Here is a 25,945-nt window from a genome sequence, read left to right on the forward strand (position 1 = left end):
CTCTGTGTTGGTCTTCAGGGAGCGGAATCGCTTTCCTGACCTCAGCAGAGAGAACAGTCTGTTGTTGGGATGGCTGAGGTCCTTCACGATCTTCCTGGCCTTGGTCCAGCACCGCCTGCTGTAGATTGAGTGCAGGTCAGGGAGCTCGGAGCGGATGGTGCGCTCAGCTGACCGCACAACCCTCTGTAGAGCTCGTCTGTCCTGCATGGTGCTGTTCCCGAACCAGGTTAAGGTGTTTCCCGTCAGGATGCTCTCTATGGTGCAGGAGTAAAAGTTCCTGAGCACCTTGGAGGGCAGTTGGAAGTCTCTCAAGCGTCTGAGGTGGTAGAGACGCTGACGGGCCTTTTTCACCACGGTGTTGATGTGACAGGACCATGACAGGTCCTGCGTGATGTGAACTCCGAGGTATTTGAAGCTGTCCACTCTCTCCACTGGGCACTCGTTGATGACGGGGGTCTGGTAGTTCCTCTCCATTTTTAGCAATGACAATTTATTTATTTATATCTCCATTTATGGGGTGGCTGTAGCTCAGGTGGCAGAGCAGGTCAGCCACTAATCAGAAGGTCGGTGGTTCGATCCCAGGCTGCCTCCTGGCTGCATGCCAAATATCCTTGGGCAAGACACTAACCCCATGTTTGCCTACTGGTGGTGGTCAGAGGGCCCGGTGGCGCCAGTGTCCGGCAGCCTCGCCTCTGTCAGTGCGCCCCAGGGCAGCTGTGGCTACAATGTAGCTTGCCATCGCCAATGTGTGTGTGGAATGGGTGAATGACTGAATGTAGTGTAAAGCGCTTTGGGGTCCTATGGACTAGAAAAGCGCTATACAAATGCAGGCCATTTACCATTAGTTGTTTATTATATAAGCATGGGAAGTGGGCAGGACCTGAGATCAACTTTTCTCAATGTGTAGTGACTACCAATAAGAATGATGAATACTATTTATTTACATATAGTAGTAAGTACTTTAGAAGGTCTCCTAGACAACCCAAGCTGGAAAGCCAGCTTATAGACACGTGGCCTTATACTCCTGGGACTGGTAATTTGTCTGAGTCAGAGCTGACTAGAAGGAGAAAATGTGTCACAGATCAACTTACTCCATCCATCCATCTTCTTCCACTTATCCAGTTCAAGGTCACAGTACTCCATCCCAGGAACTGTGAGTGAAAGCCAAGGTACATCCTTGACAGGTGACCAGTCTGTCACAGGGCTGACAAACAGCTCCGGCTAATGGGTGAATAAGGCAAGTTGTATAAAGTGCTTTGAGTGCTCTGGTAAAGTTGAAAAGCCCTATAAAAAACTAATCCATTGTCATTTAACATGTATTTATTTATCTATCTATCTACAGCTCATCCCAATAATTGAGTTAGGGGTGTTGGTGCACTGATTGACAGCTATCCCTGTCACAGTCTGTGAGACGTGATCCAGTCCTTGGAGTTGATGTGGAGTGGATCTCTTTACTCTCTATGTGCTGCTGTAGCCTTTTGAAGCACTTTCTTAGCTGACTTATTTTGTGGCTTGCTATGAGGTAAAGCTTTATGAATGGTAGGGAGTGCATGCATAAAAAATAATAATAATTATATAAATTGATTTACATTAGAAATGCATAATTAATCACATACATCTATCAATAATTCTGTGATTGTGATAAAAATTGGAATTGAATAAATGCTACATTTAAAACATAATTGATTCATAAAATGTATCAAAAATGTTTAAAATATGAATAAATAGTATTTAAAAACACAATACAGGTTATGAATGCAGCTTGCTAAGATTAGCTTATAAATTAACGCATCAAATTGAAGCATCAACATCCTGTTTGCAAAACTAATTGGTGTCTACAGTGGCTACATCCACGTTTATACTGTATATGTCAAATTTTTATAAAAATGTTTTAAGAAAATGACCTTTATCATGTATTTTAATTATAAAAGAAGACTGAGTGGGGCCCATGAGATAGTTTTGTTTTAAGTGGGCCACAGTACTTTGGGATGGCTGGTTTATAACAAGGTAGTAAGACCTGCTATAGTTTGTGGTTTTCATTGGACTGAGTAGAACAGATAAGATTATGAGTGTATCAGAAAAATATAGAAATATTTGTTGAAATATTTTGGACACAAAGATAGATAGGGAAGATTGAAATAGTTTGGATTGAATAGGAAGTATAGGGGACATACAAGACAAAGTAGACTATGCAGACTAGTTGGTGAGAGAGGAGGATGCAGGGATAGGGTGAGACAGAGGCTTCTGATCCAATGTGGAAAGAAGAAGTGAGTATATGCTTCATGGTTTTCATTGACAGTATTTCTTGGCATAGCCAGGTGTTGGAAGGCTTCCACTTTGGTGGCCTCAGATTCTTCTTCTGCAGATGATCTGGTTCTGTTGGCTTCATTAGGTGGTGACTTCTAGCAGCCAGTTGTGAAGGGGCACAAAGAAGAATCAGCACCTTCAAGTCAGAGACCATGGTCCTCTGTCAAAAAAGGTGGAGTGCCTACTTTGGGTCAGGGACAAGTTACTACCCCAGGTGGAGAAGTTCAGGTGCTTTGGGGTCTAGTTTATGAGTCAGGAGAGAAGAGAACAGGAGACTAACAGACAAATTGGGCGATGATTGCATTGAGTCAGATGCTGCATCGGTCCGTTGTGGTAAAAAGGGAGAGATGACAACGAAAGCGAAGCAAACCGAAGTGGTGCTGTCCAAGTCAAGTGCTTGACACTCTTTCCTGGATGTCTTCCAGTGTGATGGTTCCTGGATCCTATTCAGGGAGGCTGCGGGGGTCTGCTCTTAGATCCCCTAGCAACTGAACATTATTGTTATGTGTTGCATCCTTCTCCCATATGCTCTTCCTGTTCTGCTGTAATCTACCCTAATTCCATTGTTACAGATTTATGGTGTTCTTTGCTAATTTGTTATAAATGTAGTATAATAATGTATTTATAATGATAAAAATATTATGCTGTTACAGTGTAGTTGGATTTTTGACAATAATGTCAAAAAAATAAATAAATAAATGAATAAATAAATAGACCTTTGGGTAATAGACTTCTTGGAGTAATGTGAAGGGCAGCCTGTTCTACATCTGCTGACAAATAGGTGTGAATTCACAGGCTGCTTCTACACCATATTCTGGCCTGATTTGTTTTATCATATCTCTTTTTATCTTCTTCAACACAAGCTGCGGTTTGCATTCATAAAAACACGAGCACTGACACAAAGCCAGGGAGGAACAGACAGTCATGTCCCACAGCATATTTCCCACACCATGTCCCACGTGCATAAGTGGTGGGTGGAGGTCAGATCTGATCATATCACACACACAAATGCGTTTTCATCTTCAGTAAACACTGATAGCAATGACCTCTACAGGAATGTGAGCAGAATGCTAAACATTGCTGACTCGTTCCTCTTGTGTGTGGATGTAGTCGCTTCAAAATCAGACTTTGCAGACACAGAAAGATGATTCTCTCATTCTGTGCCCTCCACACTAAGGACAGCTTGACTTATCTCACCTTTGAATGGAAATACTGGGTTAAAATTTAATTTGAATTAAGCATATATGAAGTTATAATTTTTTATCTATGACACTTAATCTACAGGGTGGGACATTTATATGGATACACCGTAACAACATGGGAATGGTTGGTGATATTAAAGTCCTGTTTGTGGCACATTAGTATATGTGAGGGGGCAAACTCCTCAAGATGGGTGGTGACCATGGTGGCCATTTAGAAGTCGGCCATCTTGGATACAACTTTTGTTTTTGCAATAGGAAGAGGGCCATGTGACACATCAAACTTATTGGTAATGTCACAAGAAAAACAATGGTGTGCTTGGTTTCAACGTAACTTTATTCTTTCATGAGTTATTTACAAGTTTCTGACCACTTATAAAATGTGTTCAATGTGCTGCCCATTGTGTTGGATTGTCAATGCAACCCTCTTCTCCCACTCTTCACACACTGATAGCAACACCACAGGAGAAATGCCAGCACAGGCATCCAGTATCCGTAGTTTCAGGTGCTGCACATCTCGTATCTTCACACCAGAGACAGTTGCCTTCAGATGACCCCAAAGATAAAAGTCTAAGGGGGTCAGATCGGGAGACCATTCAACTGGCCCACGACGACCAATCCACTTTCCAGGAAACTATTCATCTAGGAATGCTCGGACCTGGCACCCATAATGTGGTGGTGCACCATCTTGCTGGAAAAACTCAGGGAACGTGCCAGCTTCAGTGCATAAAGAGGAAACACATCATCATGTAGCCATTTCAAATATCCAGCGGCCTTGAGGTTTCCATTGATGAAGAATGGACCCACTATCGTTGTTCCCCATATACCACACCAAACCATCACTTTTGTTGTTCCAACAGTCTTGGAGGGATCCATCCAATGTGGGTTAGTGTCAGACCAATAGCGGTGGTTTTGTTTGTTAACTTCACCATCACATAAAAGTTTGCCTCATCACTGAACAAAATCTTCTGCGGGAACTGATTTTTGTTTTGCCCATTCTGCAAATTCTGTGCGCCGATCTGGGTCGTCCTCGTTGAGATGCTGCAGTAGCTGAAGTTTGTAAGGGTGCCATTTGTGAGTAGCTAATATCCGCCGAAGGGATGTTGGACTAATGCCACTCTCCAGTGACATGCGGCGAGTGCTACGCTGTGGGCTCTTGCTGAATGAAGCTAGGACAGCCACTGATGTTTCTTCATTAGTGACAGTTTTCTTGCGTCCACATTTTGGCAAATCCAACACTGAACCAGTTTCATGAAACTTAGCAAGCAGTTTGCTGACTGTAGCATGGGAGATGGGTGGTCTCGTAGGGGGTCTGCATTGAAATCTGCTGCAATGACCCGGTTACTGCGTTCACCAGATATCAACACAATTTCGATCCGCTCCTCACGTGTTAACCTCTTCGACATGTCAATGGCTGTGAACAAAGAGAAACTTGTAAATAACTCATGAAAGAATAAAGTTACGTTGAAACCAAGCACACCATTGTTTTTCTTGTGACATTACCAATAAGTGTGATGTGTCACATGGCCCTCTTCCTATTGAAAAAACAGAAGTTGTATCCAAGATGGCCGACTTCTAAATGGCCACCATGGTCACCACCCATCTTGAGGAGTTTGCCCCCTCACATATACTAATGTGCCACAAACAGGACTTTAATATCACCAACCATTCCCATGTTATTACGGTGTATCCATATAAATGGCCCACCCCGTATATAATAGTTGTAAAAAAAACAATGGATCCCCATTTGTTCTGCACAATTGTGAAAAGTTTATAAAACAGTCCATTTATTCCAGTAAGGACCAGAGGTTAGGGTACTACGCTTGACCCAAAACCTGGTTCAAACCCTCTTCTCCATCCAAATTTGTCTTTCTGCCTATATTCTTTTATTCTACCTGGTGCAATTGTATGTTCCAGTAAAATTACATTATTGATCAATGGGCAGGGCTAAAGACTTTATATTTTCTAGCTTTCAGTATTAAAACAACACCTGTAAAAAAAAAAAAAAAAAAAAAAAAAGATTTCCCCTCTAGAATTAGTAAAGTGTTTTGAATCTAATGTTGTGGATCATAGTTACATACAACACAAAGTTATAAGGAGTGAATACCTTTTCTAATGTGTTTCCCACATTTGTTCCTAGTATCTGTGGTAGTACCATCCAGTGAACAAGAGAAACTTCCTGATGTCAGATGTTAAATTTTACATGTCCAAAAATAATGTGCGGGGAGAGGGAATTCTTTCCTATGTTTACATTTGTTTTACTATTTAAAACTAGGTCTTTGGCGGTGAAAGAAGGGTCGGTGAATTGAGGTGCAGCAGAGTGCAGGCTGAGCAGGTGAAACAGAAGGGAGTAAAGGAGCACAAGGACTGTAGCTTGGAAGGCAGTAAAGGGTGGGTAAGCAGGAAGGTGTTTGGTCACAAAGTTGTTAGAGTTTGGTGAAAGGTGAAGAAGAAGTAGAGACGCATGGGAACACAGCTATAGCAAATTAGACATAATGAGACTAGGGGAAGCAAAACTGAATGCAATGCACACGAGACAAGGACTCTCAAAATAAGACAGGAAACATGCAACCCAGATTCAAGACACACAAACTAGATGCTGGAAGAAAATACAAACACATGAGACACAGACAAGACAAAGAACTAAATTATAATCACATATAAATCCAGACACAAATCAAGAATCCATTTCTCAAAACACGATACAATAAAGACTAAAAAGTCCAAAAAACAGAGAACACTGGGAAACACACCCAGGGAAGTGTGATGAATGTGTCACTCTGCTTGCTCATCAGCTGATGAGCAAGCAGAGTGACACTCGAGGGACAGTCTGAGGAGGGAGCCATACGGTTAGTGTAGTAACGGTGACAAATAACTAAGCAGACTAGAAAGTTGGTCTCAAAGTGTGTGAGCTATTGTGAAACAACTGTTACATCATCGGTTATAGACATGTACAAGCATGTAAAAACGTCGGTGTCTAAAATCTAGTAAATACGCAGATGAGTAATTTTTAGTATCAATTTCTAATAATAATTAGTTTTTTACATTAGCAAGCCCAATGATGGTCGGAGATGGTCTGATACCGAGAGCAGCAATATAAAAAGACACGAACCTGGAAATGTGTCCGTGGAAGTAAATGTTTGTAATGAAATGTATTTTAAGATGTGGAAAATCTTTCCCTGAGAACTAGAAATGCAGGCGCAGAAGTGTGTGTAGGGCAGTAATAGAATTAAATGTGAGTCACATGAAACATAAGCTACTGATAACTAACTAACTACACAATAAAACATAAAAGTAGTGCTTCTATCTTTGTCAAGTGTAATCTGGAATGGATTTTAAGTGAGTGTAGTAAATAAGCACAAAGGTACTGAAGGTGGCTTGTGTTTTATGCCATTAAAACACAGTAACAGTGCTGTGTTTTTGAGGACAGAGATGAACTAACAGTCATCTGTAGTTCTGACACTGGGGCACACTGAGCACGAACACACTGCTTTTTGGACTGAATGTGTCAAATACCCAAGCTAAAACTAATGTCACGGCTAGTTAGCTAACAGTTACCCATGACCAAAATCTATGGCAGCATGGCCCAGGGTGCCAGGTTCACTTTAACATGGGCCCCATCGTGACTGCCTAAACCTTTTCTTAGGGCATGATTGGTTATATTAGATCCTGTGTGAACCTGTGCGGTTTGTTTGAGATAATTACAGCACAAGTCTCAGGGGAAAAAAAGTCACACAAATTGTTAACAAATAGTTCACCTGTTATTTTTTTAGGCTTTCACACTTTAATTTAATTAACAGTAGAAATAGTTTCGTCAGTTTCTGGCTGCAGAGCGTGAGTAAGTGGTTAGAGTAACAATGATTCAAACAATTAATGCAACAAACACAATTTCTAATAAAAAAAATGATGAAGGCCTGTTTGATTTTCTTATTAAAAGATAAGTGCATGAAGTACAACACACTCTGTCTCTGTTGATATCAACCTGTGCAGTTCAGCCAGCGGTCGTTCTTTCTCTCACTCTCACTCACATGTGTAAAAGCAGCGGCTTGCTGCCACGTGACTGGCTGATTAGAGATTAGCTGCTGAACTGCTTTTGTTACACCCTTGACACCTCCTGTGCTTCTCTAAGTTTGCTCTCTGGAAGTCCTTTTCTGCTGATTTGTAATTACACCGTGTCCCCTGTGCTGTGCAAAGAGCAAACATCAGCTCAGGTATCATTGTGCAATTTTTCAGTATGAAGCTACACAGTTCACACTCTGTTCACTAGTATAACACACTAGCACCACGATTCAATAATTTTTTTTAAATTCAATTTTATTTACACAGCGCCAAGTCACAACTACAGTCGCCTCAAGGCGCTTTATATTGTAAGGTAGACCCTACAATGATTCATATAGAGAAAAACCCAACAACCATATGACCCCCTATGAGCAAGCTCTTTGGCGACGGTGGGGAGGAAAAACTCCCTTTTAACAGGAAGAAACCTCCGGCAGAACCAGACAATCATCCCTTTATTGTAGAAAGTAAAGATGTAGCTTCCTGCTATCATTGCTTTTGAGATGCTTCTAAGATTTTTGTCTTTTTTCTTTTTTTTAATAAAGAATAGAGACATGAAATGCCACTCTAAAATAAATGGTTATGTACAAATGTTGCATTGCTAAATAGGGAAACTGTCACAGTCCTGTGTTGGTAACCCAGTGTTTTGACTTTTATATTATTATTGATCTTGATTTCTCATGGTTTTTGACTGCTAGTGTTTTGGTTTCTGTTTTGTATTTCTAGCTCTCCAGTTCTTCTTGATTTGTGATTTCTAGTTCTTAGGTTTTGGTTCCTGTGCCCCTCATGTTTAGTGTAGGTTTAGTTCTGTCTTCTTGTTCCCCAGTCATTTGTGTCTCATGCCACTCCTGTCCCTGTACTCAATGTTCCCTCTGTTCAGTATCAGCTCCGTGCCTCTGTGGCTGTCGTGTGTTTCCTGTTTTACTTTGAAAGTCTGTGTCCTATGTCAATGTGCTCTTTTTTGCTTCCTCCCGGTTTTGTCTCATCTGATTAGCGTCAGCTGTGTTCCCTGCCTGTCTGCCATTTCCTCATTTCTTCATGTATATATGTGTCTGCATTTTCTCCTGTGAGTCTTCCCCAGTGTTTCGTCTGCGTTTTCGTGTCTCCGGTTCCTCGTTCCCGGTTCTAAGGTTTTTGTCACATTTTCCCATGTTTCCGGTGTTCTTTAGTTTAGCTGCTCCCAGTTTAGGTTTTGTTAGTTCCCTTTCTGATTCCTTTTGTGTTTTGGTACAGCGGCCAATAAAGGCTCATTCTTCGGTTGAAACCTTCTCATTCATTTGTTTGTCTGTACTTGGGTCCTCATTCTCATCCACTCCACGCCGTCTGCTTCGCCAGACGTGACAGTACAGTGTACATTATATATACTTTACAAGTTCAGGATCACATTTTTGGCCATGATTGTGTCACTTTCTGCACCTTCACCTCAACTGTTTCCTTTCTATTTTAAATGTTTGCCAAGTGGCACTTGCCATATGTAAGAAGGGATACTGTTCTCCCACATAGATGATCTGCCCCAAGAAATGCAGAGAGATACAGTGATATATGATACAGTATGTTTGAGATGTGCCAGTTCATTCTGTAACACAGAAATTTGAAGTTTGTGTTGTGCTCGGACAGCATCTGATTTGTTTTGTGCCCATTGAATGTCCTGTGCCAGCGTCTTCAGAGGAGTCTGTGGTTAGTGCTTCACACTTTAGGTTGACTCTGTGCAGAGGGTCATTAATGACACAGTTACAGTTATGACTGTGTTGCGCTCAAGAGATGAATGTGGTACTGTGAATAAATGTAACCTTAGCAACTGACGCATATTAATGTGTGCCGAAATTGGCTCAGTAAACTGACATTTAGGAAAGAGGCTCGTGTAAGTACTCTCTGGAATAATGGAAATAAATAAACCTCTATCTCTTATTAGGTCAACATCATGACAATTGTCCATTAGCATTTACTTCTAAAGAGCAGAGTTTTGTTAGCATTAGTGTCCACCATTTTCAGGTCCTCCTTTTGACCAAACATGAAAAGAGTAAATCATTACTTGCCTAGTAGCAGCTAGTATGTAGAATAAACACAAATGAAGTGGTTATATACTTATGCCCTCTGAGCAAGTAGGTCTATGGAGGGACCAAAAGTGACAAAATGAAATAATTAAATATGCTATTTTGTCACTCCTGGTCCTCCAGGGAATAATTTAATGGTTTGCACACTGTTTTTTCTTTTCCAGAATTTTCTGGCAGAATTCTGACTTTTTTCTGATATTAATCTCAGAAATCTGTAATCTCAGGCAACTGCAACGGACAAATAAAGGCTCATTCATTCATTCAGAATTCTGACTTTTTTCTCAGAAATATAATCTTTAGAAGTTATCAATGTAATGATTCTTTTTTGAAATAATGTATAAAGTAGGAAAATACTACTGGGAATGTACATAGTTTGAAAATGTAAGTTGTTATTCTTGCTGTGACACGCCTAGACCACACATCGTTGAAGGGCAGGTGAATGTTTTATTTTTGTTTCCAGCTCTAATTCACGCTTGTAGCTTTTCAGATGTCCTCTCTCCAGTCCCAGCACGCTCCTAAAAACATGAAAAAACATGAAAGGCATAATTAGTCAATACATCCCACCTGCCCTGCCAGCCACCGTGGCACTGCCCCCAAACCCACAGCACACCACACATCAGCCCTCCTCTGCAGGGGAGCTGGAGACCACACTCTGCCACAAATCCACATTCTTATTTTCATTTGATGTATTTGTGCTTTAGACAGGGAAGCCACCTGTGGAGGACCTGTTCTCAGACCTGTGTGATGGGCGACGCCTGCTAGAGCTGCTGGAGGGACTAACAGGACATGAGCTGGTATGAACATATACACATATAGTGTGCTTGCATTGTGACGATGTACTGGCTCTTTTCAACACTCTACATTGTACAGTGCTGTTTTTTGAATAGCTGTATTAGTACATGTCAAGGATAGAACTGGGACACAAATGCAAGAGTAGAAAAATACAGTCAGAAGTGAAGCATTGTAGCAGTTTGATGCCTGGGCTTTTATTGGAAATGTCAGTTATGTAAGCATCCACTGTATAAACATCCATCACTGTAACACTGCACATATAACTAAACTAAGAAACGACATAATATGTCCATTTTAAGTTCAGTTTTTAAAACCTGACAGTGTACACAACTATGGACACCATTAAAGCTTTATAAATGAGTCAGTGGGCCAGTTAAAATTTCAATGTGGTGATCATGTTCAGGATTATGACTTATTGGGAACAGGTCATTCAAACCACACAGCACCATATCAGGATTCAAGGAGCTTTATTGTCATTCGCATCGCATGTTTACATGAAGTGGAACGAAATGATGTACACACGGCCCCGGACGAAAAGAAACAGAATTTTTAAAAAGTAATAAATAAATAGTTGTTTAAAAAAAACAAAAGACCAAAACAGAATAACATATTAAATATAAGATATAAATAACATATTAAATTCTAACCTTGTTGTGGCTAGAGTCACTTACTGTTCACTGTTAGCTAAACACTGTGTTCTTCTTGCCATATGATAGCAGGTGCTATTCATTCAGTGAGAATAAAACCATAGACAGCTAGATAGTGTTTAGCTTAACTTCAATCATTGAAACCGTATAATCATCTATCTCAGTATAAAGAGAAAGCAAGACACATAATATGAAATGAATATGAAATCTCAAATCACCTAGAAGTTGTCACCTTGGAATCCTGAAAACATCTAGCTTTTTAAAATGTGATTCACATCGAGGAAGAATATATATTAGAAGATGAAGGGCGACTGGATGATAACCCAACAAATATCAAAACCAGTGCAATCAAATTAGTATCTAAACATAACCAAATAATAGGTAAAATCCACGTGTAGATGACGTTGGAGAGCACTCTGCCCATTATTTCTGTTTGGCACAATCACTTGTTGCCGAGCCACTGATCCCACTGTAGACGGTGCAGGAGAGCGCCTAATCCCGACTGTAGTTTTGATTTTAATATCTACTGAAAAAGGACCATTTATTACTCCTAACACTGAAAACATGTATTTTTCCCACTCTGCTCATCAGTGATTCTTGCTGCTTCTCAGAAGGTGTAACCATTTGAAATTTTCATCACCCGTTTTAGAAATGCCAACAATCATTCTGTGTGTGTGTGTGTGTGTGTGTGTGTGTGTGTGTGTGTGTGTGTGTGTGTGTGTGTGTGTGTGCACGCACATACACATAGGTGAAGTTGGAAAGGGGATTCACGCGCGTTCACTCGCTAAACAATGTCAACCGAGCTCTGCAGATCTTACAGAAGAACAATGTGAGTATGCACTGCTATAAAGATGTAAATGTACATAATTATATTGGTTTTCTTGCGTCAATTACATTAAATAAATCTAACTTTACAATCAGCAGAGTGAAATCAATGAAACTGCTGAGTGTTATATGGATTAATACTGCTACTGTTTAAGAGTGAGCTCTTTTTAAATATTGTATTATGACTGTGTGACTGTTAACGGATTGAAATCTATCACCTGTAAGGTCTCCCCGCTCAAGATGACACATATACAGATCCATCTTATGTTAGCCAGTGTAAAAGATTCAGAGAAGGCATGGGAGAGAGCGCCGTGGTCAAATAAAACCAAAATTTTGGCATCAACTGCCATGTTTGGAGGAGGAGAAATGCTGGGTATGACACAAATACCAGCATCCTTACAATCAAACATGCAGGTGGAGTCATCTGCTAAGGGTACAGGACAACGGTTTAAAAAAAAAGCAGCAGATTAAGGTCATGGAGCGGCCTAGCCCGTCTTTACACCTTAATCCAATCTGCAATCTGTTATAGGAGTTGGAGCTCCGAGTTGTCAAGTGGCAGCCAATAAACCTAAAGGATTTAGAGCGTTTTTGTAAAGAGGAGTGGGCCAAGTGACCTACGAGGAACATCTTACTGCTGTGCTTGCCAACAAATGTTTCTCCACCAAGTACTATTTTGCTTCACTCAATAACATAGGCAATGTGTTTTTGTCTGGACATTTTTAAAAAATAGTTATTTCCCCATCTTCAGTTACCTTATTAATGTATAGAAAGAATATGTGATAATATATAATAATTTTTCTATTTTATTAAAGGATGATACAAATAAAGATGAAAGTCAGCACTTTTAATAGTGATTAACATATAGGAAACAGCACGGCAGTGTGGTGGTTGGCATTGTGGTTGCCACTGTGGCCTTGCAGCAAGAAGTTCCTGAGTTCAACCCCACCATCTGGCCGTGGCCTTCCTGTGCGGTGTTTGCATGCATTCTGTGCGGGTACTCCGGCTTCCTCCAAAGACATGCATTTAGTGCGTTTAGGTCAGTTGGTGCCTGTTGCCCATAGGTGTGAATGTGAGTGGCAATGGTTGTCTGTCTCTCTGTGTTAGCCATGCGACAGGCTGCTGACCTGTACAGGGTGTAGACCGCCTCTTGCCTTAGGCTCTAGCCACTCCGATTAGGATAAGCAGAAGAGGATGGATGGACACACAACAATTTTGCAGATCCACAGATTTACTCCAGCTCTCATCTTTTTGTTGTTGAAAATCACTATGAAGAAACAAAACATAAAAGGAAAAAGAAAGGAAAAAATTCCAGCGTAATAATGGCTGGATCACACAAAACTGACACACAACAGATCCTTTTTATTAGTTTTGCATGGCAACTAGTAGTTTACTCGTATCCATCTGTAATCAGATAACCAAGAGTCATCCCTCCCTGTTGTAATAGTGCACTGTCTGTGCCATCTGTGATGTCTGATCATAACCACACTACTATGTGTAATTAATGCCCACATTTAAATACTAGGACTGATTTTGTTACGTGCAAGTTTAAGTTCACAAGAAAACATGGCTTCATTTTAAAGAGTCACCACCACAATGGAGGTGAGAGTAGGTAAGACGACCTTCCTAAAATTGTGGAAATCATTTGTGATTTGTGTGCTTCCCGCATCCCATCTCCAGGTGGAATTAGTGAATATTGGGGCAGCGGACATCGTCGATGGGAATCACAAACTGATTCTTGGGCTCATCTGGAGCATCATTCTCCACTGGCAGGTATGTGTTAGTGTATGCTCGTACGTGTACATCCTCCCCTGGATTTGTCAACATTTGAAGACACTATTACATTGATACTTTAAAGCTGCCTCCATTTAGTTTAACTTTACTTTTTGTTGCCTTTTGTTGTCTGAGGTTGCTTCTTATTGGTCTAAGTGTTCTTTTTTTTTCTTTTCACCTTGACCTTGATGATGAGTTTTCATACTGAACTGCTCTGAGGAAAAGAATTTGATGCAACGAAACAGAGCTGTGCAGGCTCCCTGAACTCTCAGTTGTATGTATATATACATTTTCTGTGGAAAGGCAAGGTATTCAGACAGGCCTTTTGGAAGCGAAAATACATGTTTTATTTATGGGAATCTTTTTCTGGTGTGTCTTTCTGGATCTGATTGTCAGTAATATTTTTCTGTGTAACTTAGTGCCTTCAAAGTTAACACAATTAACACAAATTCCTTGTAACACCTCTAGTTGTTTTTGATGTGCAAGTAATGCATACACACTTGCTGTCAGACACCCATAGTTCAGGGTGTCTGACAGCAAGGCATCAGTAATGCTGTGGATGGTAAACAAAATGGATAAAGGGTCTTTTGAGTGGCAAATTCAGCTTTAAAGCTCTGCTAGAGGGTTCCCTTGACAAGAACAAAGTTATTAGTATTTACTGTGAATTGTAATAACACCGTAGTACGAGTCGAGTCTCAACACACCAGCTACTAGTGGACCAACCTGGGGATGCCACAGTCAAATGGGAACCATTGAAAGTTGCAACCACCAAGTACCTGCAGAGGGTCAGGCAAGTCCTGAGGAGTCAGCTGAACAGTAAGAACAAGATCCTGGCTATCAACACGTACGCCCTGCCTGTGATCAGGTACCCTGCTGGAATAATAAGCTGGCCAAAGGAGGAGATAGAAGCCACTGTCATTGAGACAAGGAAGCTCCTGAGCATGCATGGGGGGTTTCACCACAAGTCAGCACCCTGAGGCTGTACGCTAAGCGGAAGGAAGGGGGTCGGGGACTGGTGAGTGTCAGCACCACAGTCCAGGATGAGGCAGTGAACATCCAAGAATACATCAGGAAGATGGCCCCAACTGACCGCGTGAATACCTCAGGCAGCAGAAACCTAAAAAAGAGGTGTAAGAGAAGGAACCATCATGGAAGGACAGGCCCCTGCACGGTATGTACCACCGGCAGATAGAGGAGGTGGCTGATATCCAGAAATCCTACCAGTGGCTGGACAAAGCTGGACTGAAAGACAGCACAGAGGCACTAATCATGGCAGCACAAGAACAAGCTCTGAGTACAAGATCCATAGAGGCTGGGGTCTATCACACCAGGCAAGACCCCAGGTGCAGGCTGTGTAAAGATGCCCCAGAGACAATCCAGCACATAACAGCAGGGTGCAAGATGCTAGCAGGCAAGGCATACATGGAACGCCATAACCAAGTGGCCGGCATAGTGTACAGGAACATCTGTGCCGAGTATAACCTGGAAGTCCCGAGGTCAAAATGGGAGATGCCCCCAAGGGTGGTGGAGAATGACCGAGCTAAGATCCTGTGGGACTTCCAGATACAGACGGACAAAATGGTGGTGGCTAACCAACCGGACATAGTGGTGGTAGACAAACAGAAGAAGACGGCCGTAGTGATCGATGTAGCGGTTCCGAATGACAGCAATATCAGGAAGAAGGAACACGAGAAGCTGGAGAAATACCAAGGGCTCAGAGAAGAGCTCGAGAGGATGTGGAGGGTGAAGGTAACGGTGGTCCCCGTGGTAATCGGAGCACTAGGTGCGGTGACTCCCAAGATAGGCGAGTGGCTCCAGCAGATCCCGGGAACAACATCGGAGATCTCTGCTCAGTGGAGTGCAGTCACAGGAACAGCTAAGATACTGCGCAGGACCCTCAAGCCTATTAACTGAATAATGTTAGTCCAGTCACATTGTTGTTAGCCTAGTGACTTAGGAAAAACCCCACCAATGTCCAAAATATCCAGGAAAGGTAGTGGTGAGGGTTATAGGGTAGGGTGCTAAAGGTTTATGCATCTTAACTAAGTTTTTGTACCAGCCTTGTTTTGTATTCCTGTGTGCAGGTTAAGGATGTGATGAAGGATGTGATGGAGGGCCTACAGCAGACTAACAGTGAGAAGATTCTGCTGAGTTGGGTTCGTCAGAATACACGCCAGTATCCTCAGGTATGTTCCTTTACTCAGTCTTAACCTCAGGCTGACACACTGGATCATGTTCGAATAGCTGTCTCCCATAGTTACTACACTTACCACCCTGTAACTGAGTGCTCAAGTACGTGTAAGTAATGGCAGTCTCCACTTTCAAATTTATTTATTTTCATAGAGTATGAAAGAAAGGTCTTTAGTACTCTGGGGGGCTGGGGATGGCCCGGGTCTCCTGGGTCTGCCTCTGGCCCCCGGAGGACCGTTATTGTGTCAACTCACCCTCATTATGAAGTCCGTCTGTGGACAAAGACAGATACACAGACACTCACACAGAACACAACGAAATTTATTTATTTTTTGTTTATGTTATTGATGGTTTTCCTTACAGTTGTAGCAGTTGCCAGCCGACTGCGCTTTCCAATCCTGCTCTGTCCTATAACATTTCCTCCTTTTTCCCCCTTTGTTTTTTCTTTCTGTCCCTTTTTTCTCTTTCCATGTATGTCAGCTTCTTAAATTGCACGTGTAGTGTGAGTAATAATAGAAATAATAATAAGACAAATTAGTAAATAAACAGATTAAAAAGAATAACAACAGAAATAATATAGAGAATTTATAAAGGTGGTCTTGGAAAAGCAAGTATGTTAGGCACAACAGTGCATTCAGAGCATAATTGTCAATGCGAAGCTGCCAGACAGGCTATTAGACATGTTCTAAGGGTTGTTGGAGGCTCTGAGCCAAGGAATAATCAATAAATTCTTTGAGGGCAAAATCATAATCAGTATAACCCTAACCTCTAGCCCTAACCCTATAATATCACAATGTTACATTTTCGTTTGGTTAAATATTTGGCAACAGAATTTGGCAAGTTTGATCAAAACAATAATTGTAATTGGTATTCATTAAAAATGTTATACAGATCAAGTGTTTGCTTGATTCAGATTTGGGATATATGTCATCATATTGCTTTTATGACTATGTGTGAAACTTAAAAAGAGACTTGACATATAAAAATACTCTTAACAGTATCAGTAGGACATATTTGCACCGTAGAATATTTTCGTATATTTACAGTTTTATACCATGTGGTTAATAATTCTCTAATTTATGTTTCTGTCACTTGACTTGTTTTGTTTTGTGTAAGGCCTGAAGCTTAACTAAGACCAATCACAACAGAACATAATCACTGCAAACATGTGAGCATGCGTGCCTCGTTATACGAAGTGCTTGACAGGAATAGCCACTGTCACTAAGATGACTTCTTAGTATGTTTTTTTTTAGCTATATATTCAGTTTTAAACCCTTTTTGCCCCCGTAGACAATCATTTCATGTATTAAATTTTTGATCCATTCACTGAAATTGAGAGCGAAAAGATGTCTTTAATCTATCTCTGGAAATGTAAACAGTATTTGGATGACAGTATTCCCACTCTTAAATGTCAAACTGCTTTCTCAGGTTGGTTCTTGAATATCCATTATCTCTGTCCTCAGGTCAATGTGGTTAACTTCTCCAGTAGCTGGAATGATGGACTGGCTTTCAATGCCCTCATCCATAGCCACAGGTATGTGTGTGTGTGTGTGTGTGTGTGTGTGTGTGTGTGTGTGTGTGTGTGTGTGTGTGTGTGTGTGTGTGTGTGTGTGTGTTCAGATGAAGATTTAACACAGGAGAAGTGGATAGACAGACTTTCAAAGGAATAGTAGAGCAAATATAGTCATTGCACTAAAGAGATATAGTGTATTTTAGACATGGAAGATGCTAATGCTGTCCTGAGAAAAAGGTTCAAAAATGATTGTATATGAAAAGATGCAGCCAGCCAAGTTAAAAAGACTAACATCCCAATGCTGCCACTGCTGAAGCAGTTATTCTTTTTCCAGAATTAAATGGGCGGAGCAAGTCCTTCCTGGACCCACATTCCTGAATCTAAACTCTGGTCTCTAATGTAATGTGTAATGTGTATGTGTTAGGCCCTATAGGGAAATTGCTCCTCTGCATTTAACCCATTCACCCAGTGAAGCAGTGGGCAGCCACCAATGCAACGCCCAGAGATGGTACCTTGCTCCGGGGTACCTCAGGGTAACCGTTCAGTGGAGTCGAACCCCCGACCTTCCGATCATGGGGCCACCACTCTACCTACTGAGCTATCCCTGCCCTCTAGTGATTTGCATTTCTTACCCAACTATCTGCCTCTGAGTTTGATGCCAAACTTAAAATGAACCTATAAATGTGATAGTTTTTTCATTGAGAGAAAGAAAAATAACATTACTTAGAATCTAAACCAGGTGTATTCAATTCAAATTCAGGGCGATCCCATTGAAGAACATGTCCTCAAACAGAGTTTTGGCGTATCATAAAGTTCCGCGTGCATTATAATTTAATGCAGTATATTTTGAAGTAACCTAGCAGTTGCATCAGCATCTATATGTAGTAAACAACTGATTTTATTTTACTTTATTTACAGTATTTCAGCAATGTTGTTTATTCATTTTCATAATGACCTTGAGGCTGCTCTAATAATAAAGTGAACCTCACTGTTTCGTAGTTTGAATTTCCCCCTTTCGTCTTTTTTCTTTTCTGCATTTCACATGTAAACCATCCGAGCTCTAACCCGACTCTTCTCTCTGTTCCCCTTCACACTTCAGCGTCTCTTTCCCAGCGTTTTCTGTTTTCACAAGTACATGATTTGATGTCAAGTGGGATAAGGCTGACAAAGCACAGGACTGGCCTAACCAGGAAGCTGATAATGGCTTAATCATGACAAAGAGACAAACCTCAGCGCTTTACATCGACGTTACATCCTTCGTGCTGCAACGCCCACTCATTAGGATCAGCCAGAAATCTGTCCCTTTCTACTTTACATTCCTGTGCTATTTTACTGAAGTAATACATCCAACTGTACAGTTTCCTGAAACAATAGCATGTGTCATTATATTGTGATATTACATTTTGGCTCTTCTGCACCTTCTGCTCAAAGTTGTTATGCTGTAAAATAAAGTCTTAGTCCTGATGTAAGAGTGTGGACTAAGAATGGGTTTTTAAATTTTAAAAATTAAAAATGTAAATAACAGACAAGAGTTTGGGAGGCTCATCTGTAATCAGTGAAAGGGCTCAGTTTTAGTAAGCATGTCAGCATCTAACAACTGTTTCTTTAAAAAGTGGATTCAGTTCAACTGGGCAAGTGTGTTCTGTTGGAGAAACTTTCCATCACTCACCCATGAGACTGAATACTGAAATCACTTAAATGACTGATAAAACATTTGTGTCATGGACCATCATCTCCAGAGGAACTGAACATTTATCCATACCTGGGAATCATCCATGCATTAAGACATTGTTTGTAGTTTTTTTTTAAGTTAGCATTTCTTTTGCCTCATTTTTAACTTTAGGAAGCAACATTTTTCAGAAGAAAAACACAGTAAACTATCTGAAAATCATCAGACTAGTTGGTTAGTCTAATTTCTTTTTCCATGGTTAGTGGAGTAAGAAATGAGTTGCTAGGAACTCATTCATAAGCTCAAGAATAAACTAGCGGCACTCAGCGGTACCTTTCAAACGCCGCACTAAGATCCCGAAGGATGAGGATGGATAGAAGACCAGAATCAGCTGCCATCAGAAGGTCATTGGTAATCCTTAGCAGAGCAGTTTCTGTGCTATGATTGGGGCGGAAACCAGATTGAAATTGTTCATAGAGTAAGAATAACGAGTACTATAACCAACTTACCACCTCAAATTGTTATTTTTTATTCTATTCTAACTAAATTTCTGTTTACTGCAGCCCACCTGCAGTAAAGACACCACCACCACCACCACCTGCACCTTTCACAGCCTACACTTCGGCAATCACTGCAACAGAGTGTGCATTGCTGCCCAATCAGAAAACTAGCTGATAGATGTATCCTGGTGTAGATTAATAACAGGGAGACGTGTATCTGATAAAGTTATTGCTATTAATATGATGCAGATGAGAAGCTGATTAAGTTTAATCAAGGTAGTCAGCATAAATTATCATTAAATTACAGAAAGGACCCTGCAGTGCATTTGGTTCACATTTTCTTTTCATCATTACTCATATACACTATTGATATTAGTGTACATGAGTAGGACTAAGCTTTTACAGGAAAGAATGTGATAGTTCTAACATGAATGAATGATTGAGTTTAAATTAAATAAGTAAATCTTACAAGAACACAGAGTGGGAAACAAAAAGCATCACCATGAACATAATGGCACAGTGGAGGAGTTTTCACTCAGAATTTTCTAACATGCTATTTTGCATTATAAAAGTCTGTTTTTATTGTTCGCTGTGGGGGAAAATGTGGTGAATGAGAGTGTGAATCTCATTAAAATATTACTCCACAGCAAATAAACTTCCAGGACTCAAAAATAAACCCAGCTGCATAAGCTGTAGGATATTTGTTTCCTATTAACACGTTACTAATTTCCTTAAAGCACTACAAAATACTGAGGAATGCAAGGGTTTTTATTGATAAAAGGTGTGTATGATACCTACCAATTTTCTTTCATCTTGCCAGGCCTGAACTTTTTGATTGGAGCTCTGTGGAGAAGAAGACCTCGGCAGTCGACCGACTGGAACATGCCTTCAGTAAGGCAGAGCAACACCTGGGGATAGAGAGGCTACTGGACCCTGAGGGTAACTACATGCTCACCTATTACCTTACTGTCAAGGGAAACTTTGTTGACAGGTTTTGCACAATAATACGAGGAATGCCTCCTAACAAATACTTTCATCACAAAATGTGTTATCATCTGTGGCATCCATCATTGCCCAATTTACGCCGTCTTGAAACCAGTTTAAACTTTCTGGATACATGCTCAATCGTCCAGGTGAGAAAACCCCAAAATGTTGATTTTGTTGATCTAGACATAGCATTTTCAGTGGGAGAAACATTTTATCACTCTTCAGTCTGAAGAAGTCACCAAATGATACTGTCCCTCCTTGACTGTCTAAAGAGATTCTCCATACTGTAGGGCCTTCTGTTTACATGCAGTCGTTCAACCTCTGCTTAAAAACATCTCTGGATCACAGTTCTCACTAGCTACAGGCCTATCTAAGCTAAGCTTCCTTTTCTTTCTAAATTTCTGGAGATCATTTTCAATCAGCGAATGGCCTTTTTGGAAGAGAATACCACTCTAGAGGTTTCAAGTCTGGTTTCAGAATCTTACACACCACTGAAACATCTCATTTAAGAGTTTTTAACCACATGTTTTTAGCTATCGACTCTGGTGACTGTGTTGTTTTTATATTTTGCGATTTAAACGATGGGTTTGACACAATCGATCATGAAGTTTTACTGGATCAAACCTTCTGTGCTAGCCTTTGAAGCCTCTGCTCCTTTCTCGTGTGGAGTTCCACAGGGCTCAGTTTTAGGCTCCCTCCTCTTTTCTTCTACCAGCTCCAACTTGGTTCCACAGTAAGAACGTATTGTATTTCATTACACTGTTACGTGGACAATACCAAGATTTTTGTCCCTCCTAAAAGTAATGAAGCGTTTTCTTCTAGACTGCTGCTCAGGTGTCTTGGAGACATAATGGCTCTTTTCAATTTTAATGAGGAAAAAACAGAAGTGATGGTGTTTGGGCGTACGACTCGGACCCTTTTTGTCGAGCTGTGTTCCTTTGTTCAGTACATCAAGCCGACTATTACAAACCTCTGGGTTGAGGTGGACGCTGAAATTTGACAGTCAAATCAGGGCAGTGGCAAAATTGAGCCTTTTCCAGTTGAGGCACTTGGCCAACATAAAGCTTTCTCAGCAGCACTTTGAGACAGTAATCCACACCTTTGTTACTCTCTGCTGGATTACTGTAATACACTTTATGTAGAGGTTATTGGCTCCTCAATCACTACAGTTGGTACAGGACAGAGCCTCAGATCTTTTCACATGCAGAAATTTGAGTATGTTTCTCCCATTTTAGCCTCACTCCACTGGCTGCCCATGAATTAAGTTTTAAATTATTTTATTTGCTTTTAATGCCCTTAATCATCTCGCCCCACCCTATCGCTCTGAGATGCTACAACCGTCCTTTTATCTCAGGTCAGTTGATCAGCTGCTCCTCAAACTAAGCATAAGCTAAGAGGAGACGTGTCTTCACTGTTACAGCTCCTAAAATATGAATGATTTGCCTTTACACCTCAGACAATCCTCTTCTCTGTCTGTTTTTAAATCCCTTCTTAAATCTCTTTTCCTCGGCCTTTGACATCATGTGGGATGTTTATTTTATTTAATTGATTTTTTATTTTATTTTGTTTTATAGTATGGCACTTGTTCTTGTTCTGTGGCTTTTTGATTCCTATCTGTTTGTACATATTTATTATTCATCAGTTAGGTCCATTGATGTTGTTTTTAAAGTGCTTTACAAATAAAGCTGGAATGGTCTGGTCTGGTAAAGTTAGAGAGAATAAAGCCTGGGTCAAAGATTATTCCAAAAATGTGATCATTAGTGAGTTTGCTTATTAAAACAGTCGCTGTCATTATCTCTTCTGAGGCAGAAAGTAATCAATCGAGATATCTTAAAATGTTCCAGATAAGAGAATAAACTATAGAGAAGATCACAAAGAGTTTCACTGTCTTTGTGCCTCTAGAGAAATCACATGACAAGGTGTCAAGAGAGGCTCCGTGGTACTGCATAGGGACAGCAGGGGTGGCAGAGGACATGTATGAGGGCAGGAACAGTATTGAGAAGGCATGGGAATTGATAAGAATTGATAAGAATTTAGCAGTCCATGGAATGGAAATCACTAATCAGTGATTTCTATTCCATTATAAAAATCACTAATCAGTTAGATTCCTTATTGATTCTTGTTGTGTTTGCATTGGCTCCACTTTAAAAATGATGCCACTGCAAAGAAATTCATGTAAACCAACTGCATGCTGTGAGTCAAGTGTTTTTGCATATTAGAGGTATCTCCCTTCTTTGTGATCAGCGTTGTGGTCGTTACTCACAAAAAGTAATTATTACACATATTACAAAGAACACTCTTTTCCTCAAAGTAATGCAGTACACTACATAATTACTCCAAGGAGAAAGTAATTCATTATATTACTTGTTACATTACTTTCATGTTACTCTGTAAAGTATCTGAAACCTGAGGCCCCACACACCAACACAAATCCATATTCTAATGAGGACACGTGTTAACTTTCTCTTAGTATTTAGGTAATCACACAAAAAATAGCACAAAGAAACTTCAGAGCGATTCTGTTCTACTTTGTCGTCATCAGTTTGTTACCTGTTGAAGTTCAGCGTCTGCCTGCGGGGGTTAGCATTCCCTCAGCTTTCATTCTGGGTTCTTGGCTAGCTTAGCATTATAGGATATTGTCTGTGCAGATGCTTACAAAGAGCCAAAGTGCTAACAGCAAAATGCAGCTATTTCCAGTGTAACTGGAACCAATAAGCGGGATCGATAGATAAGCAGACTAAGAATTCCAAGAATTGGATCACTGGAACTGGTTCTTATAGAGAACAATTTTCTTGATTCCTACCTCTAGTAATAGGGGTACAGACAGGAGGAAAAAAGGATCTCAAAGGAGGCTCATGTATGTAGCAGAGGAGGACATGCAGAGTGTTGCTGTGACAGAAGAGGGTGAAATGGCGGCAGATGATCTGGTGTGGCGACTCCTAAAGGGAGCAGGTAGAAGATGATGATTGGCGGTCTGTAGATTATAATCCCTAACAGGGTAAAATTAACATTTGAGACATTTGTGTTATTGGTGATTGTTAGTATGAAATACCCAATCATACTCAATGGCTCAATCATACTAGAGTAAAGATAGGATAGAACTTCTCTAAATATAAGTCAATATGAGTTTCTGTGTATGTAGATAGCAACACATTTACAAAAGATGGATTTGTATTTATTACCAGTTTATCACAGTTACCATGAAATCACAAACAGATTGAATGGAAGCCAACTTGAGACTAGTCAACTGCAAACTAATAGCTCACCAATAGCAAATGCACGATACAGAGTACCTTTTAAACATTTTGTTCATAATTTTTATCGATAGAATTTCGAGACAAAACCAAGTGGCAGAAGGCTCCCACATTTGGTGGCCTCAGAATCTCATCTCTGTTTTGTTTTTTTGTTTTTTTGGATAATGTGGTATATAGCTGGGTGTGCAGCGACGTGTCTGAAGCCGTGGTCCTCAGGCAGAAAAGGTGCCCACTCCGGGTCCAAGCCCCAAATTGAGGAGCTGAAGTATCTTGTTTATGAGTGAGGGAAGAAGGATAAGGTAGACTGACAGACGAATTGGGGATGTAGCTGCAGTGAAGCAGTTGCTGCACTGGTCCAGTGAGTAATAGGTGAGCATAAAAGCAAAGCTGCCCATTTACCCCTACTCTCACCTATGATCACAAACTTTGATAATCACTGAAAGAATGAGATTGTGGATACAAGCTTTGGAAATGAGCTTTCTCCAAAGGGTAGGGTACCTCCACATCATCATAGTGATTCAGGCATCTGACAAGAATGCCTCCTGGGTGAGGTTTTCCTGACATGTTTTATCTGGAGGAGGCCCCAGGGTAAATGTGGGGATGGATGGATGGATGAATAGACTTAGTAAATATAATCAACAGCTTTTTACCCCTCAGCTGTAAAAGGTCGCTGTGGTTTTAACATCTCCCTCTCTGGCAGGTGGGCGGAGTGGACACCCAAGTTTGTGATAACTCAAGAATGAGGCGTGTAAGCAATGTTCCCTCTAATTTTTCATGTGTCTGAGCGAGCACACAAAACCCCTGAGCTTATTAAAATAATCAAATTACAGCATTTATGTTAGACTACTTTTAATTAACTGCTTTAGCCCACTTACAATGAATATTTAAAATATCTTGTTCATGACCTGCAGCATGTTAACACTACTGGAAGTAAAAATAACTTCAACTCCAACTTTGAAAACACAACTTTCTTTTTTTATATATTTATAAAGCTCTGACTGTATGATGAGTCTGTGGTCTGGGAGAGAGTCTGTAACTCTGTCTGCAAATACAGTAAATAATGACCAATGTTGGGTAATTAATTATTTTGTTACTTCTTCAAAAAAGTAACTGAGTTATGCAAACAACAAAGTTTTTTGCAGCTGTTTACCTAAAAATGCAGCCAAGGTGTTTTTTAAATAAACATTTCAAACTATTTACAGAACAATCAGCTGTTCTGCATCTAATCTGATGCCACACAAATTATTTGTGCCGCTCCAAAAATAATTTGTGTCCACTATGAGATGATGGAGAACAACAGCCTGATACCTGCAGGCCTGACAGCAGCAGATGTGTCACTGCTGTAACACCTGTAACACTCAGCAGGCGCCTCATTGTTCTGACACACAACAACACTACTGACTACACTACACACTGACTACACACTAACTACACACTAACTACACACTGACTACACACTGACTACACACTGACTACACGCTGACTACACGCTAACTACACACTGACTACACACTAACTACACGCTGACTACACACTGACTACACACTAACTACACACTAACTACACGCTAACTACACACTGACTACACACTAACTACACACTAACTACACACTGACTACACGCTGACTACACACTGACTACACGCTAACTACACACTGACTACACACTAACTACACACTAACTACACACTAACTACACACTAACTACACGCTAACTACACACTGACTACACACTAACTACACACTAACTACACGCTAACTACACACTAACTACACACTAACTACACACTAACTACACGCTAACTACACGCTGACTACACGCTAACTACACACTGACTACACACTAACTACACACTAACTACACGCTGACTACACACTAACTACACACTGACTACACACTAACTACACACTAACTACACGCTAACTACACACTGACTACACGCTAACTACACACTAACTACACGCTAACTACACGCTAACTACACGCTAACTACACGCTGACTACACACTGACTACAAACTAACTACACACTGACTACACACTGACTACACACTGACTACACACTAACTACACGCTCACTACACTACACACTAACTACACGCTAACTACACGCTAACTACACACTGACTACACACTAACTACACACTAACTACACACTGACCACACACTGACTACACACTGAC

At 40.6% G+C, this 25,945-nt stretch overlaps 1 protein-coding gene across 9 annotated transcripts in view; it reads left to right on the forward strand.

Annotated features, from left to right (window-relative positions):
- Positions 1-25,945, forward strand: part of dmd (dystrophin) — a 287,948-nt gene that overhangs the window by 78,349 nt on the left and 183,654 nt on the right. For all 9 annotated transcript variants that reach the window (XM_026159166.1, XM_026159171.1, XM_026159168.1 and 6 more), the window contains 6 exons: positions 10,318-10,410; positions 11,804-11,884; positions 13,558-13,650; positions 15,735-15,836; positions 17,304-17,374; positions 20,343-20,461. In XM_026159166.1, coding sequence (XP_026014951.1) covers positions 10,318-10,410; positions 11,804-11,884; positions 13,558-13,650; positions 15,735-15,836; positions 17,304-17,374; positions 20,343-20,461 — 559 coding nt within the window. The remainder of the gene's footprint in view (positions 1-10,317; positions 10,411-11,803; positions 11,885-13,557; positions 13,651-15,734; positions 15,837-17,303; positions 17,375-20,342; positions 20,462-25,945) is intronic.

The sequence above is a fragment of the Astatotilapia calliptera genome, chromosome 23, assembly GCF_900246225.1.
Source record: "Astatotilapia calliptera chromosome 23, fAstCal1.2, whole genome shotgun sequence".
In the NCBI taxonomy this organism is placed as follows: domain Eukaryota; kingdom Metazoa; phylum Chordata; class Actinopteri; order Cichliformes; family Cichlidae; genus Astatotilapia; species Astatotilapia calliptera.